Below are 16,716 nucleotides of genomic sequence, written 5' to 3' on the forward strand. Positions count from 1 at the left end.
AGAGGGTTTGCAGCCTTGTGTGGGCTTGCGGCGCTTTTGTCTGGCAGACGCCATCAACGAATAAGCGAACGGGAGGCACTTACAGTATAGACATTTGAATTCACTCGGCTCGTCTCAGTTAATGGCCACTTTCACACAAGTTCAGCACTTTTGATCACTTCACGTATGAAAAGGACTCTCCTTTTTTGAAGCATTTTGATGTAAAACTACAGCAAAAATGAGACTGAAATAATTGTTAAACTTCTATTTCTGGTCTCTGCAGAATTATACATGAAACATATGGACTCAGTGCACATAAACCAATCTGGCTTTTCTCACTGCTCAACTGAGCAATCACAGAGCAGATGTTTGGGCTCTTTGGGCAGCAAGCAACATGACAGAGGAGAGGTCCAACATGGATCAGTTCATCAGGCAAGAGGATGGAGTAACTGTCAATATTTGCACTATTCTGACATGTAAGAGCTGTTAACCCCATCTGAACCAGGGTCTTTACCCTGCGTAGCGATTTCCCTGTGTTAAGCCTTTCTTTTTGTCTTTTTGTTCCAGTGTCTAAACATTCTGGCTGACAGGGCTCAGTATGGGATAACAATATTTAGACTGAAGTCTTAAGACCACGGTGTGTTTACAGGTTTATACCAGCGGCTTTAAAAGGGTTTGTCTTGCCTTTGCTGTGCTTACATTGTCTGGTCTGTATCACATAAAGGGTGCGTCCCAATACTCCCCCTCGCCCTCCTTTTCTTCCCTAACCCTAACTTTTGCGCGTTCCCGTGAAGGTAGTGGTGTCCCAATTCCTCTTTTCACCTAGGGGGAGGGGGCATAACGAGGGCTAGGGGCTGAGAATAGCCCCTTCAAATCGAGGGATTTCAGATGCTGACTTGGCGAGCGAGGGGGTATGAAAAAAAGAGGCTCTGCGTCGATTTGACTCGCCGACCGAAGGCAAACAGGCAGACTGGTCTCAGAGAAATAGAGAGAAATAATCCTGTGACTCGTCAGATTTGTTTTGGATGTTTCTGATATAATAGTCTTCAGAAACCACAAAGTAATCCAGCTGTTATCTGGGTAATTTACACACTTTCAGATAAAGTTGCGGAAGATCACGCCAGAATAAAGGGATTTATGGTTCCGCGTTACACCAACGCAGATCCTACGGCGGAGGTTACGCAACCTACGCCGTAGGCTCTGCGTCGATTTAACGCGGACCCAAGCTCCGGACCCGGCAGACAGAAATCTCTAAATTTCGGAGCAAATTTCTTAACAGGCGTAGCTACAACTGTTAGATTTCATCTATTAAACCAACATATTCCTAAATGATTTATTTCAGCCGGCATAATTCTCAACAGAGCTGCGTCCCGGGAGAGAGTGTCTCTCCCGGGGCTGACGGAGCAGCCTGCCCGGCGGACACGTCTCTTCTCGGGCTGTGAGCTGAGGCTGCTCCCCGGGGGCGGCGGCTCTTCTCATCTCCGAAAACATCGGGTCAAATTTCTTAACAGGCGTTATTTGGATAAACTGAGCCCTGGTTGGGGATCTTAAGGTTACCATTATACCTGAAAAAATATTAAAACTTAATAAAGTGCCATATTAACAGCGCTACAGCTGAAATTAAAACAGCTTTTGGCTCTCAGCTTCCTGATCAGGGTAGGGATGGAAACGAGGGGTAGGGGGAGAATTGGGACAGGCACCTGGGCCAAGTGCCCTAGATCTCAAGTGCCCTAAAATCTCCCCCTTCTTTTTTAGGGCTTAGGGAAGAAAAGAAGTGCGAGTGGAGAAAAGAAGGGCGAGTGAAGGAGAATTGGGATTGGGCCCAACACTCTTTACTGCCCTAAATCTTACTTATACATTTCCAGGCCTGAATTTTCACGTGAGGATTAATCCTCTCAGACTCTCTATCGTAAAGGAAATAGGGCAGTAATAGAGTCATTATCAGTCTTGCCGTTTTCTAATCTAACATGAAGCAATCAAAGCACATGACACAGGTTGCTGCTCAAATGGTGGTCTTAATAGCAGAGGAAGAACAGTCTATTAACTTGTTTTCAGCTGCTGCAAATCACCAGCAGGTCTTGTTATGAAAGGAAAAAAATGTTAATTTAAAAACTGCTTGGAGATGATGACTAATGAGGATGAGATGATGAACGTGACCTGATTAAAGTCACGATAAACAGAGGAAGGAAGTTACTGGTGAGGAATACCTGGACATTCCTCTGTGTGTACAACTGAGCGAGTGTCGTTGTTGTGACCGGCGGATCCACCAGCCAAGTGAACTTTGGGCTGTGGAGTGTTTGCAAAAGATGTAATTCTAGCTGTCCTGACTCCATACTTCAGCAGGCACCAAAAGTCTGATCATCAGTCACCATCGAGAAGGACGTTCAGTCTGGGAAGACAAACAAAGACACCCACTCCAAACACCTCTAAAACGGGCTGGTCTCAACTCCCCGTCCACTCTGCATAACGCACTGGGGAGACTGGGGCCACTGGGCAGGGTCACTGAGGTTGAAATAACACAGCTACTTCAGTTTGACCTGCCCGATTAGGCCACGACCGCCATCCCTCATTTGATCTGCCAGCAGATATCACGTCCCTGGGCTTAGTTGGCCCACTGACAAATGGGTGCTTGCAATTGGATCTTCTACATCTATTTACTGTGTGTATCTCTCAATCTGTATCTGGTACCCCCCCCAAAAGTGAACATAACTAGCTTTTAGAGTGCTCTTCAGTCAGCTGCACAAGTAGTTTGGACAATTAGTTTTTTTGGATTTTGTAATGGATTTAAAATAAAATGGTGAAGATGTGATCAAAGTGCAGACTTTCAGCTTTGATTTTAGATGATTCACATTGAAGTTTCTTCAAGTCAAATAAAGCAGTTGACATCATGTAATGAGTTGATATGTCAATGCACGTGAAGCAGGCCATCCTTAGGCTGTAGTAGTGTAGAAGGGCCAAGATGTATATTGTAAATTAGGCATGACAGCATATTGTTGGGAATAAACGTCAAAGGACCTAAAAAAAAACAGATGAATGCCAGATAAATTGAAGTAAATGTGGCAATTAGTCACTGTGTTGATTCTTAAAGCAGTCTCCTGGCACTTGCAAGAAAACATTCGCCACAAAAAAGACTTTCATGGACAAAATGATCAAATACAGTGATCGTACTCATTTGGCGAAGATCTCGCAATCATCAGAAATGCTTTGCTGTCAAATGCACCATGATTTCAAATGCCTTTTTGAGTTACTTTGTGTGTAATTACCCACATATGTGCGAGCTCTCGCATGCTCTCTCAAATTATCTGCATATTTTCATCTCCGACTCAAATGTGGGAAGTGCATTTGAAGCACATAAATGGATGAGCGGCCGTGCAACCGCCGCCCCGTGTGTCCCCACAGTGATGCATCTCTGCACTGTTACACTGCTCTCTAATTTGGAGCAACTCTGCTGAGGCCTGAGAGCAACACGGATCTCTCCAGCTCACTGTTGTATAATTAAACGGGAGATGTTGGCCTCAGCAGTCTTGTGACACCAGTACAGAGACTCTCGTCAGCCACCAACTCTGAATTGTGGCGAGTAGCCACGCAGCTCTTGATGCAGTCTCGAGTTTGAGCATGAGTTTTATACGTACATTCACAGAAACACCATAATGAGAGATCAAATGTCTGCATGTGCACATGTTTTAATGTGCGTAGAAAATAGAATTATACATTTGATTTCTTTTTTCCATCTTTTTTTTTTTTCCTGCAAAACCACCGCTCTTCCTGCTCAGTGATTATGGCTCGCCGGCTCTTGCTGCTGGCACTAAATTATTAACAACAAGCTGTTTTAATTAAGTCTCAAGTTACAGGAGCGATGATTTGAATCAAATAATATTCTGGGTCGCTTGGGATAAGCGAGTCACAATTTCAGTGCTGTTTTTCTTTTTTTTAACCTTTAATCAGAAACGTCACTGAAAACGTAAAGAGCATATCTAAAGTGTTGTTGTTGAGCTCTACCCTGAAAGCTGATTGCTACAGCAACAGCGGGCTGTAAAGAGCCTGAATGAGGAGCGAGTTAGACCCAATGCATTTATGTCATGTATGGGTGTGCTTGCTGTTTGCATTTGTGTGGGTGGGTGGGTGTATGCAGTCTGTGCATCCACTTGTGATGATTTACTTTCTCTGTGTTGAAATGCAAAGACGTAAAGCTCCTGTAATTTCCATCATATACAGGACTGTCTCAGAAAATTAGAATATTGTGATAAAGTCCTTTATTTTCTGTAATGCAAAAATGTCATAAATTCTGGATTCATTACAAATCAACTGAAATATTGCAAGCCTTGTATTATTTTAATATTGCTGATCATAGCTTACAGTTTAAGAAAACTCAAATATCCTATCTAAAAAAATTTGAATATTCAGGGAATCTTAATCTTAAACTGTAAGCCATAATCAGCAATATTAAAATAATAAAAGGCTTGCAATATTTCAGTTGATTTGTAATGAATCCAGAATGTATGACATTTTTGTTTTTTAATTGTATTACAGAAAATAAAGAACTTTATCACAGTAATCTAATTTTCTGAGACAGTCCTGTATATGTGTGTGTGTATATATATATATATATATATATATATATATATATATATATATATATATATATATATATGTATGTATATATATATATATATATATATATATATATATATATATATATATATATATATATATACATTTTATATTTGTGTGTGTTTGTAGTGGCAGTGAGACATTCCTTTGCCTTGCGAGGGTCTAGTGGCAGGATGTAACGGTGGGGGTCATGGGTCAAAGGTGCCTCCTGATTCCGCATCTGCATCCTTGCCCAGACTGTGCGGGCCGCCGTCAAAGCGGCCAGCCAGCCACACTCTAATGTGTATTAGCAAGACAAAGGGTGAGAAGAAAGACGGGCACAAGGTGGGCTTTGATTTCTCAGAGATTTATGGGCATGATAAAATCAGCTTTGAATAAACTTGGTCTGCCCATTTGCTCTGTCGTTTAGCTACTTCTGAAGGCTCTGGGGCTTTTTCTTTTTTTTTTTTTCTCTCAGGAGACAAACGATGAAACCCGCGATGAAAGAAAAAGCAGGAAATCTAAAAAGAAAGAAGAAGGGAGGGCCGCAGCTTCCTCTGAAGTCCTCCATGTCTCATTCAGGGTCTCATCGGTTGGCTCCGACCATTGTAAGTTCTGCTTCACGACCATTATCTCCCTTCCAGAAAAATTCCTGACCAAAGACTTGTTTCTTGGATACCAAGACAACACTTGGCTTCCAATGCGTAAACGTCTGTAGCTCCTGCTTAACTACTGAACTGTAATGATAGTAAGGCATATGGGTGAAATACGCAGGTCTTTGTCGAGCGGTAAAACAGTGCTGATGTATGTTGCATCTACCGCATCACCCAGTGGATATAGTGATAAGGGTGGCTTCCTTCCAATCCCCTCTCCTCCATCCTGCATGTCCTGCAGTAAATACTAAGTGACCCTCACAGTGATAAATAACTCTTAAGGTTAACTACATTTCAAATGAAGCAGTGAGGCCATTATGGGGCTCCAGAGTTTTCTTGACATCCTCAATATGTTATCTGTTTGCCAAGGGACTCTTAGCAGGCGAGCGTGAAGTGGCCTTTTTGTTTCAGGACTGATCAAGCTATAATGGATTCTTTTAAATATATCAAACTTCAGAATAATGAAAACTTGTTGCATAAATAAGACACATGTTGCCTGTTTGAGTGTACATGTTCTGGATTACATTTGCGAGCTTGTTAGTGCAGGAGGCGACTAATGATTTTGCACCAAGGGATCTTGCAGGTACCTAAAAACAGAATACTGTTTATCTTCCTTTTGTTATCTGTTTAACTGTCTGTATGGTCTGTGCTGATTTATGTTGCAAATTACATGAACTGAAGCTGCAATGAATCTACATTTAAGACACCACCTGATCAGCGAGCATCACGGGGAAGCAAAAGGGTTGAAAAATGACTTCCTGTATAGTGAAAGAATTAAATTAGTTCACAACAAGTTTCTGGAAAAACAATCTTTTATGCAAGATCTGCAACTGACACCTCTCCTCATGCTGTGTGTGATAAAAATAACGCCCTATCACAGCCCTGATCAAGAGCATTTGGGACAAGACGGTTTTCAGAACGTTTCTGGAATGAATTTATAAATAATTGAGCTTTGACCTTTTGAGACCTGCCACCCACAAACCCTGACTCTAGTCTAAAGCCTAAGACCTATACAGATACGTTTCTGCTGCAAGTATGAAATGAGAAATGAGAAACACAGGAAAACACACAACGGGCGCACAAGCCTTTGGAATCTGCAAGAGAGAGAAACAAACAAACAGAAACGGGAACAGGCAGAGACACAAACAGCAACCATTCCAGGTCTCTAAAACTAAATCAGGACTATGCTACTGCGATTATCTGTCCCCCAGAACTGTGGGGTGAGAATGTAGGTGAGTGAGCAGTTGTGTATGTCTGTGTAACTGTGTGTGTGCAAAGTGAAAACCAGGCTTTACCTGAACTGCAACTACAGTGGAGAAGGGAGGGCACAACCACGCCACCAGATAGACCAGAAGTCGACAAAAAAGAAACCCGCACCCAGGCCACCAGCAACCCCACGGAGGACCAGAAGAGGGACAGGGGGAAACCCCCCGGCAGCAAGGCCTGCACCCTCCCAGCAGGCGACAGAGGGAAGCCCCGGGGCCCCCATGACCAACGGGAGGAGACAGACCAGCATAGGCCGATCAGGGGCCAAGAGGTCCACACCCTCCAGGCCCACAACCCCCACCCGGCGAGAGGCCAGCCTGCCCGGAGGGACGGGGTCACCCCGAGAGTCGATGCGGCGGACCGGCACCCGCCCCAATGACAGCGGGAACCCCACAGCCAAAGGCAGCAAGGGTAAGCGGAGACGGGCACGGAGCCACCCAGACTAGCCCAACAGCAAAGAATTAGAACCCAGGTTAGACAACGGACACCCATTCACACAGATACACTAATATACACTCACTGACAAAGACGTAGTTTTGTTTATTTATGTACCACAATTTAACAACAGGGTGATTCACAGCGCTTTACAAAGACATTAAAACATACAGAAAAGGCATGATTAAAAGTTTAAAATAATAATAATAATAATAATAATAATAATAATAATAATAATAATAATAATAATAATAATAATAATAATAATAATAATAATAGAATAAAAAAGCAATAATTAGAGGCAAATGCACTTCACTAAAAATAATTAACAAATGAGATGCAACAAATAAAGGTTGCATTGCATTATGGTGGATTACTGAAATGCAGCAGTAAATAAAAAGGTTTTCAATCTTGATTTAAAGCAACTGAGAGTTTCAGCAGCCCTGATGCATTCTGGGAGTTTGTTCCACAGGTGGGGAGCATAAAAGCTGAAAGCTGCCTCACCGTGTTTGGTTCTAACTCTGGGTACAGAATGTTGGCGTGACCCTGACGACCTGAGGCACCTGGTTGGTTCATAATGGACCAGGAGATCACAGATGTATTTTGGCCAGAGAACATTCAGAGATTTATAAACCAACAGCAGGATTTTAAAATCTATTCTGTGACAGACAGGAAGCCAGTTTGAAGATTAAGAACTGAAGTTATAGGCCTATGGTCCACTCTCTGGGTCTTGCAGCTATTTGATGGATTTCTTAGGGAGACCCGTGAGAACAGCGTTAGTCTGCAGTCTGCTGACATCAGTCCTTTAATCCTCGATATGTTATTTAGGTGATAATAGTTTGACTTCATTCCTGTCTCAAAGTGGCTGTTAAAATTCAGGTCTGAGTCCAGAACCACTCCCAGATTTCTGGCCTGGCTATTTGTTTGTAGCTTTACTGCTTGACGCCGAGTGCTGACTTTTAATTTTTCTTCCTTGGCTCCAAATACTATTATTTTTTTTTTGGTCTTCATTTAACTGACACCAGGGAAATATATCTTGCCCTGTCTTCACAGTAAAGTAATAGGCTACATTGCACAAAAAGTCTAAAAGATACACAGATTATTTTTGATTCCCGAAAATCTTCAGAGCAGTAATGATCTCAAAAGTGTGTTGTAGTCGCCACCTAGTGGAAGTATTAGCAATTTAACAAATGTATATCTTTCTTCCGATAATTGTCATCTTGACATTTAACATTAAATTCCTGGACAACATAGTCACACACACAACTTTATTAAAGATGAAGAACAACCTGGACAACATTGTCAGACCTTTTCAGGGTTTCGTTTTACATATAGAATCAAAACAGATGCTGATTTTCAAGAGCAAATGTGTTACTGGCTCTCACAGGAGATGATTGCCGCTTCTTAAATTTTACGTCCAATTATTTTACATGATGCAGAAAATCTCTTTTTTGAAATGCTATTGGGCCAGAATCAAATACATTTGGGTTGAGATTCTGCTTGAGAAAAATCGGATGCAAACTGCAAAATCTAAACATTTTTTTCTGTAATAATCATTTCTTTTAAGAGATTTACATTTTTATGCGGCAGCCACTGCTCCAAAATATTTCCCCCACTCACAAACTGGCTTTACATACATATTTTATCTTACCCTGAAGGACAGTAAGGGCTTTTTTTTTCCAATTTTTCGTTTTTTCATTCATATAATTGCTTCAGAAAGGATTGAATATAAAGATTATTTTCCAACTTTATGGCAGCAATGTTTGTATACAATATGCCTATGGCCGTTATGCTCCACCATCTGTAGCTGTAATATAGCGCCATCTGGTGGTCAAATTAGTATTCTACAAGTATCGTTTCTTCTATCACTACAATCGCCAATTCTTGGAAGACGATGAGATGACTAATAGACAAAAAAAAAAAAAAAAGAACTCGAATCACGACTTAATATGGAATTTTTTATATGTAAATCAGACTGAGAATTTTTATACAGCAGAATACAGATAACGGAAGACTTAAGTGGTAAGGAGAATTAAATTCAAAAGGTTTATTCATGATACTGACAAAAATGCAAGCTTGAGTTTGTACAATACAAATTAATTACAAGACATGAAACATTTGCAACATAAATTTGAATACACATTTCAAGAGTAGCAGGTTTTCCTAAAGAAAAAAAGCACCATTTATAATATTACAAAATGCAAATCATTTTTATTTGGATTATCAAATACAAAGATAACTCCGTAAAACTTCATGGGTTTATTAACACTTGTTTTTTTTGTTTGTTTTTTTTTATCCATTTTTTCTGTAAAATGGTTTTATTTTCTTCAATACGTACACAAATTCTAAGTAAGGCACAACATTTAAAGCATATGACACATAGAAGATAAAAGTAAAAAAAGAACAAAGAAGCTTGATACTCTGAAAGTTAAAGCAACATCTTTGGTACAGCTGCATGATTTGTGAAAGACAAACTATCACGTAAATGAGCATGACAATGTTAACTTGACAACACTATGTACACAATGTATGTAAAAAAAAATGTTATAAATATGTCTAAAAACCACAGACATCTATGTACATCTTCGTACTGAAGTGAGGCAGGATGATTCGTCTTATCACACACGATGGACTTGTGAGATGTTGGGAACTCAATAAGATCTCCTAAACATTTCTAGACACACCGAAAAAACACCCCTGGAAACAGGAGTAGTGAGAATTGGCTTTGGGTGAAGTTCACGAAACAAATACTGTAGGTGTGATACTTTCAGCATGTGATGGAATAGAAATCATTGACTCTGCGATACAGTATTGTTGGGATGTCAGTCTTTGGTCTGTGGGCAGTAGGCACAGTGCGATGTCGTTGTAAGGGGTTTCATAACTCCCCCTTTCTTCTCCTCTTCTTGCATTCTCATTCTTTCTTCCTCAGGACGATATAAATGAGGCCACTGATGAGAGACAGAGGGAAAGCCACCCAGGCCAGCACATAGGCGTAGCCAAATCTGGTCCCGTTGTCACTTGAGCTCATCACGGTGTAGATTATTGCCCCGCACATCACGAATACACCTAGGAAAGACGAGAGGAGATGTGAGGAGGGGCACAGATGACGTCACAGCCTGGCTCACTTCAGCGATGAAGTCATACTCACTCGCCAAGATCTGGAAGATGGCGGTGAAGAAGAAGCGTCCGCCCTTTACAAGTCGGAACAGCTGATACACAAACGCGATGAGGGAGCAGAAGCAGAAGAGCAGGGACAGGATCATGAGGGCTTGCACTGCCTGGATCCAGTCTGGAAAAACAGGCAGAAAGAAAATAAATTAATCTCATTTGTAACTTTCCCGGAAGGAAAACTCATTCAATTTGTTGTTTTATTTTCCACAAAGCAGACACACCATCAGAGTTGGCTGGATGGCAGTGGTAGCCTCCATTAGATGCCTTGCAACTGTACCACAGATCCGTGCTGCTGGTGTCACCTACAGTCCAGGTCTGGCAAACACAACAACACAGACATTTAAATGCTCTGCAGCATCTAAGGAAGTGGCACAGATACAGAGCTGTCACTACACTATCAACAAATGATGTGACATAATCATTTATCAGTAAAGCAGCTGCAATATGAGCTAAATAATTCACATCCCATCATTCATTCTGGATTTGAACAGTTTAAAAGTGAACAGAAAAAAAAAGTGTCACTTACACTTGCTGCTGTCGACACAATAAGAAGGATGAGAATGATTATGTGCAAGATAAGCACTCCGAGCAGGATGAGCAACATTTTTCAAGTAGGTCTAAAGGGATACAAAATGAAAAAAAATAGTTAGTATGGATTTACCATCAAGACAAAGTTTTGACGGCAGCACAGCGAAGCACTAACGTAACTGGCCGCCAGATGGCGCCGTTTCCTCACATCTGCACCAACCGCAATGTTTACCTCGCCGTGAAAGTGTCCCCTTACACTCAAACATGGAAAGAAAGGAGGAAGGAACTCTTAATTTCTTCCTGATGGAGCGCAAAAGTCAATGTTGATTTTAAACTCAGGCTGTATTAATGGAGCCAGTTCAAGTTAATTAACGGCACTAAGTTACTGAAGTGATTAAATGCCCAAACTGTTTGTTATTTCTTGATCTTCCCTGTCTGCTGGCCTCGGTAATGATAATTTAAAAAAAATAATAAATAAATAAATAGTCTGAGAAAAGTTTGGCAGTAACCGCTGACGTGAACTCGACAAACTGATTCAGTATGCAGCTGAAAATCAAACACAAACCATCTGCGCGGAAAAAGAAAAACAGCAAAGTGCCGCCATGCGTGAACCGCTTTCATTCTCACTCTGCTTTATATTCACGGGGAAAGGATACGAACTTGTGATAAAGTCAGACAAGCACACCCACGGCTTCAAACACAGCGGTAACATTTGCATTTCTAAAGTAAGTCATTAAAGTAAATCCACGGTCGATTTTAAGTCCAGAGGGAAGGTCCTGCTGTTTAAAAAAAAAAAAAAAAAAAAGTGCAAAAAAAAAAAGTCGGGCAAATTGGAGGAAAAAAAAAACCCAACTTCTTACTGATTAATCCAACTTACAAAGAGCAAAGCAGAAGCGTTTCCGTGGAAAAAGGAGGGTGTACTGAAGCGAAGTGAAGAGTTGAGAATTGTAAAGTACCGTCGTGCTTCTGTCCCTTCTCGACTTTTAGCAGCTACTATTCCAGATGTGCCTCACACACCCCAGTCAGTCCTTTCCCCGCCTGAAAACACCGCCCTGCAGGCCCTGCACGTCACCAGTAAAACCCCCTCCTCACCTCCCAATCCCTTCCACCCTCACACACACACACACACACACACACACACACACACACACACACACACACACACACACACACACACACACACACACACACACACACACACACACTCCACCCCCCTTCCTCCCATAGTAGCCTATAATCTGGATCGTGGAGTTGTATGGGGTTTCCCGTTTCATTGTACAAACACAAAGTCTAAGAAACGTGAGACGCACGGGCCATCAGTACAGTGTAACTCAGAATGACATTATTCAACATATGCAAAGAGTGGCTTTGTCAAAAAATGAATGGGGTGTATGCTACTGTACATTTATGATTGTAGTGTTTGTGCATGTCACATTATAGGAAGTACATTCCAGTATTTTTCTGCAGAGAGCCCCACGGACGGACCCCCAATGATGGCTGAACAGAAATGTGCACACAGAGCCACATGGCCAGTAGTCTTCTTCCCAGATAGTGAGTGTGTGTGTGCGTGTGTGTGTGCACACATGTGTGTTTGCCCGTGAGCGGGCCAGGCCTCTAGAGGCTTTGCGGTATGCCCAGAATGCCTGAGTGTGTGAGGCAGGCCCCCTGTGTTTACTCCTGTGTCTGAAGAGAGAAGGGAGAGTTTGTCCAGTGCCAGAGGGAGTAAACGCAGTGCAATGTTTTGGTCACGCTCAATCGATGGAACGGCTTGAATCTCCACACAAACAAGATTTAAGAATGAGTGACAAAGACTTCTGGCTGCAGCCCACCGTGGCTCTGCGTCCCTCATTAGGATGTGGTCTCAGGCCATTCCTTGCAAGCGACTATGCTGTAAACCAAACAAGGATGAAAATGACAAAAGTACAGTTTGCTTTTTCCAAACGGTCCACGTCCAAACATGTTTGTGGTCGGAGAACACAGCTCGTGCCGTCCCTGCCTCCCTCCTCAGCAGTTTCTCAGATCATCAGGTGGATTCCTGTGGTCCACGTTTGCAAACACGGGGATGAATGGCAGACCGTTGCCAGTGGACTCTCAGGTGAGGGGTTGCCGTGCGTCCTGGCTGAGCTGCAGGGGGCAAAGAGGGAGCGCTTTGTGACAACAAGCCGGGTACCACTCAGCTGGGGGGCGCTGGTGTTTATGAAGATGTAATTGGGGCAATGGTCAGAGGAAAAACAGAGCCAGCAGCAGCAAGGTGAGAAGAGGAACTCGGTTTTCCAGCTGGAGCAGGTGTGACTGGAGACTATAAACGTCACACACGTCAAATACTCCACAGGGAAAATACTAAATGTTTCATTTCTACACATGGTGGACATCTACAGTGCAGAATAGAAAAAAGGTGAGGGTTGTTTAGCCATCTCAAAGGGCAAAATTCATTGAAGAAGTAACAATTTCAGACAGTCAGATTATGTTTTACACTTTGCTGGTGCTGTAGGATCCTTAATATAACACACACAGCTACATTTGTTAGTACCCACAACATTCACTGAACTAACTTGAAGTTGAAGGTCGAGTAATTTCTGAATGTTTCATACATGTTTATTCATTATGACTTTTGTCAGTTTTAAGTTGTTTCTTGCATATTTTGCAAAAATATTTTATAAGGCTGTTTGATAGCTATTGTGTAATTAGTAAACTCATGATTTAGGAAGGTAAGATATATACACATATATATAAATATATATATATATATATATATATATATATATATATATATATATATATATATATATACATATATATATATATACACACACACATACATACACACACACATACACACATACATACATACATACATACATACATACATACATACATACATACATCCATATCTAGATTCTCAAACACACGCAAACACAGACACACAAAGAAAAGACGCCTAATAAATACAACACAAGACACCAGGAATCACGGTCACAGCTTCAATTGCTGAAGCTCAAAGTTAAAACGGGCACACCCATCTTTATTGAGGGATTCTCCAAGTCTGTCCTTTTTTTGGTGAAGTTTATGGACTGCAAAGAGATGTTCCTTCTATTTTGTGCCAAAATGAAGCTCTTATTTTTGTAAAATGTTTTATAAGGAATTACACCACCCCCGGTGCATTATATCACTTATAACTATTAGTCTAGGTGACGACTTTGACCTACTTTAACGTCAATGCAAGATTATTTTTCAGTTTTGTCTTTGTATCAAAATGTAATGAGAAAAGTGAGGTGTAGACTTTTGATCCAGTGCATTTGCGTCACGGTTTGCTGTTTTGTGACAGAATGATTCAGCGTTGGGTTCAGGCTGGGCTCTGGTGCGTGTGCAGCGCCGGGCTCCACCTGCAGGAGTGGCCGCATGACTCCTTTGGACTGCCTCAACTCCAACAGCAACCATGGGAGTGACAGAAGAGTGAGAAAATTGGGGATTAGGTTTTCATCTTGGACACAACCCAGGCCTGGCTGCCAGGGGGACGCTTAGCTTTAAAGAAAAGTTTTACTTGTGGGATTTTGAAGGAATGAAGGAATGAAGGAATGCCGCTTAATGTAAAGAAGGTCTGTACCGAAACAGGGGGAAACGCTGGAGCTCTGACATCAGTCGTTCAGCCAGATGTTTCCGAGAGTATCTAGCAAGTGTCATTTACATATCATGGGGTCAAAGATGGATGGCTTCGAGCGCTGCACTGCACACAACCGCTTACGAAATGTCGTGGTTTTGTTACAGTGCTATTTAATTTGATTCTGTCAGTATTTACAATGTAACCGAAGCTCTTGCTTCCAGGGTGTGTGGGACTTTCTCCTCGTGCTGCCTCATCCTCGGGGCTGATTTGACCTCACTGGTGTTCATGTTCTGCTGCTTAGATAACCTTACACGGATCGCACAGAAGGAGCCGGATACAGAGCAAGACCCTGCAAGTTCAACCACGAAGACCACGTTCAACTACACACACGGAGGGACACGGGCAGTTCATGCTGACAGGGGTCACAGATGTGCACAACAAAACGATAAATTAACTGGACTCAAATATGGCAAAACCCACAATATCTTATGTTTGAATAGCTGGAAAATATGCAAGTCAGTGAAGACGGAAGTGCGAAACAGGACTGCATTAAACCGGTCCTGCTGAACATTCCCAGTCTCATCTCGTCCATTTCAAACCTTGAGACCTCAGAATGAGCCATGACTGAGCTGACGAGCGTCATTGGCTGGGAGCTTAATCAGATAGAGTTGGCCAAGATGTTGGAGAGAGTGGTGAAGGTTTCGTTTCTTTCTTCCTTAGCAATGCGTCGGTCCCTCTCCATGTAGAAACAACAAGCAAATACATCAGTACAGCGTGACCAAGTTCAGATTGTGGCACCCCAGTGATCCCAAACATGTGCTAATCATTAGTCTCTAGCTTCCTGTTGGAGTCGATGTCATCAGCGCACACATCCCAACAGACGAGGCCAGTATACAGTCGGTTGCTTGGAACCCGAGCGGTTCTGGCCTCGGGGGTTTAGGATGAAGCAATAAAAACTATGAAAGGGCTTAGTTTGAATTGCTTAGCTCGCATTTCTGCACAGTTCTCACAGTTCTATTATCTTCTTGTACATATCTAAGCTGCATAAGATACCCTCCATGCTGGTTGTTTTTAATTACAGTCATATGTCCCAGAATAAGGCTTGTGGTCATAAGATTCACTGTCTTTTGCAGTTGAAATTCCCTTCAACTCCCAGAAAGGAGGATTATTCATATCTTCTTGTTATCAGCGCTTTTCTCATTCCAGCTGCATGCGCTATCATTTTCTAAGGAGTGGATCTTCTGTTCCTTTTGACAACTTGCATTATAGCACTTCTTTCACAGGCTGCCAGATCAGATTTTCAGAAAGGTGTGTGCCTATGCACAAGGAAGTAACTGTAACTGGATATTAGAATACTATGTGAGGCATTTACTTTAAGAGGAGGTGCCTCTGAAGTCAAATCTCACGACAAGACAATGTAAACACCTGTTAATAAAATGTTGCTGTCTGTTTGTGTTCACACTGACTGATGTTTGAGACAGTGGCGTCAATTCAGTGGAAGATAAGGTATGGCAAGGTTACGAGTCACAGAACTTAACTAGAGTATCAATCAACAAGTCCAGCAGATACTCATCACAGAAGTCTATGGAGCTTATCTGTGTGGTCAAGAAAATTGGAACTTTTTCAAATGCAGTCTCGCTCACTGCAAAAACTCAAAATCTTACCAGGAATATTTGTCTTATTTCTAGTTAAAATGTCTCATTTTTAGTCAAAAAATCTCAATACACTTAAAACAAGACTCATCACCAGAAAAATAACTTGTTATTTGACCATTTTCACCTGTTTCAAGTACATTTTCACTTGAAATAAGTAGAAAAATCTGCCAGTGGAACAAGATTTATCTTCTCACTACAAGCAAAAAAATCTTGTTCCACTGGCAGATTTTTCTACTTATTTTAAGTGAAAATCTACTTGAAACAGGTGAAAATTGTTGTTTTTGAGTCTTGTCTTAAATGTAACGAGATTTTTTTGACTAAAAATTAGACATTTTAACTAGAAATAAGACAAATATTTTTTTTTTTTTAGATTTTGAGTTTTTGCAGTGTATAATAACTAGTGAAATCGATCATGTTGTTCTGATTTGCATTTGTAGTTATTCTATATGTATTAAGTAATAGAATAATCAATACAAATAGACACAGAGTAATTCCATAAATGTATTTAAAAAACAAACATTTACATTTTCCCTTGAAGCCAAGGTGTGGCAGCTGCCATACCTTGGCATACCCAATTGACGCCCCTGGTTTGAGATGTACTGTCCTGTACTAAAGTAAGTACCCCCTTGTTTATTGTGTGTGTAATAAAACACTGCTCTTTTAAGGTTGCAGCCACAGCATTGAACCTGGGTTGCGGTCTAGACTTTGACTATGTCATTCCCAAACCCTGTTTCTTTTACTTTTTCAGCAATTCCCATGCAGATTTGCTGGTGGGCTCTAGATTATTGTTCTGTTTATTTTGACAAAACCTCACATTTACCTCTGCATTTCTCTGGTG

At 41.5% G+C, this 16,716-nt stretch overlaps 1 protein-coding gene across 2 annotated transcripts; it reads right to left on the reverse strand.

Moving 5' to 3' along the window:
- Positions 1–8,901: 8,901 nt before the first annotated feature.
- LOC133421485 (peripheral myelin protein 22-like) lies at positions 8,902–11,648 on the reverse strand. 2 transcript variants are annotated; one of them, XM_061711111.1, is made up of 5 exons: positions 11,579–11,627; positions 10,621–10,711; positions 10,316–10,409; positions 10,072–10,212; positions 8,902–9,989 (listed from the first exon to the last, which is right to left on the reverse strand). In XM_061711111.1, exons 2-5 carry the CDS (start codon positions 10,696–10,698, stop codon positions 9,835–9,837), a joined length of 468 nt encoding a protein of 155 aa, XP_061567095.1. In that variant the 5' UTR covers positions 10,699–10,711; positions 11,579–11,627; the 3' UTR covers positions 8,902–9,834. The 2 variants fall into 2 exon arrangements, with proteins under 2 accessions (XP_061567095.1, XP_061567094.1); XM_061711110.1 differs by having other exon boundaries at positions 8,903–9,989; positions 11,500–11,648.
- Between the last annotated feature and the right edge of the window lie 5,068 nt (positions 11,649–16,716).

Source organism: Cololabis saira, chromosome 21, assembly GCF_033807715.1.
Source record: "Cololabis saira isolate AMF1-May2022 chromosome 21, fColSai1.1, whole genome shotgun sequence".
Lineage (NCBI taxonomy): Eukaryota > Metazoa > Chordata > Actinopteri > Beloniformes > Belonidae > Cololabis > Cololabis saira.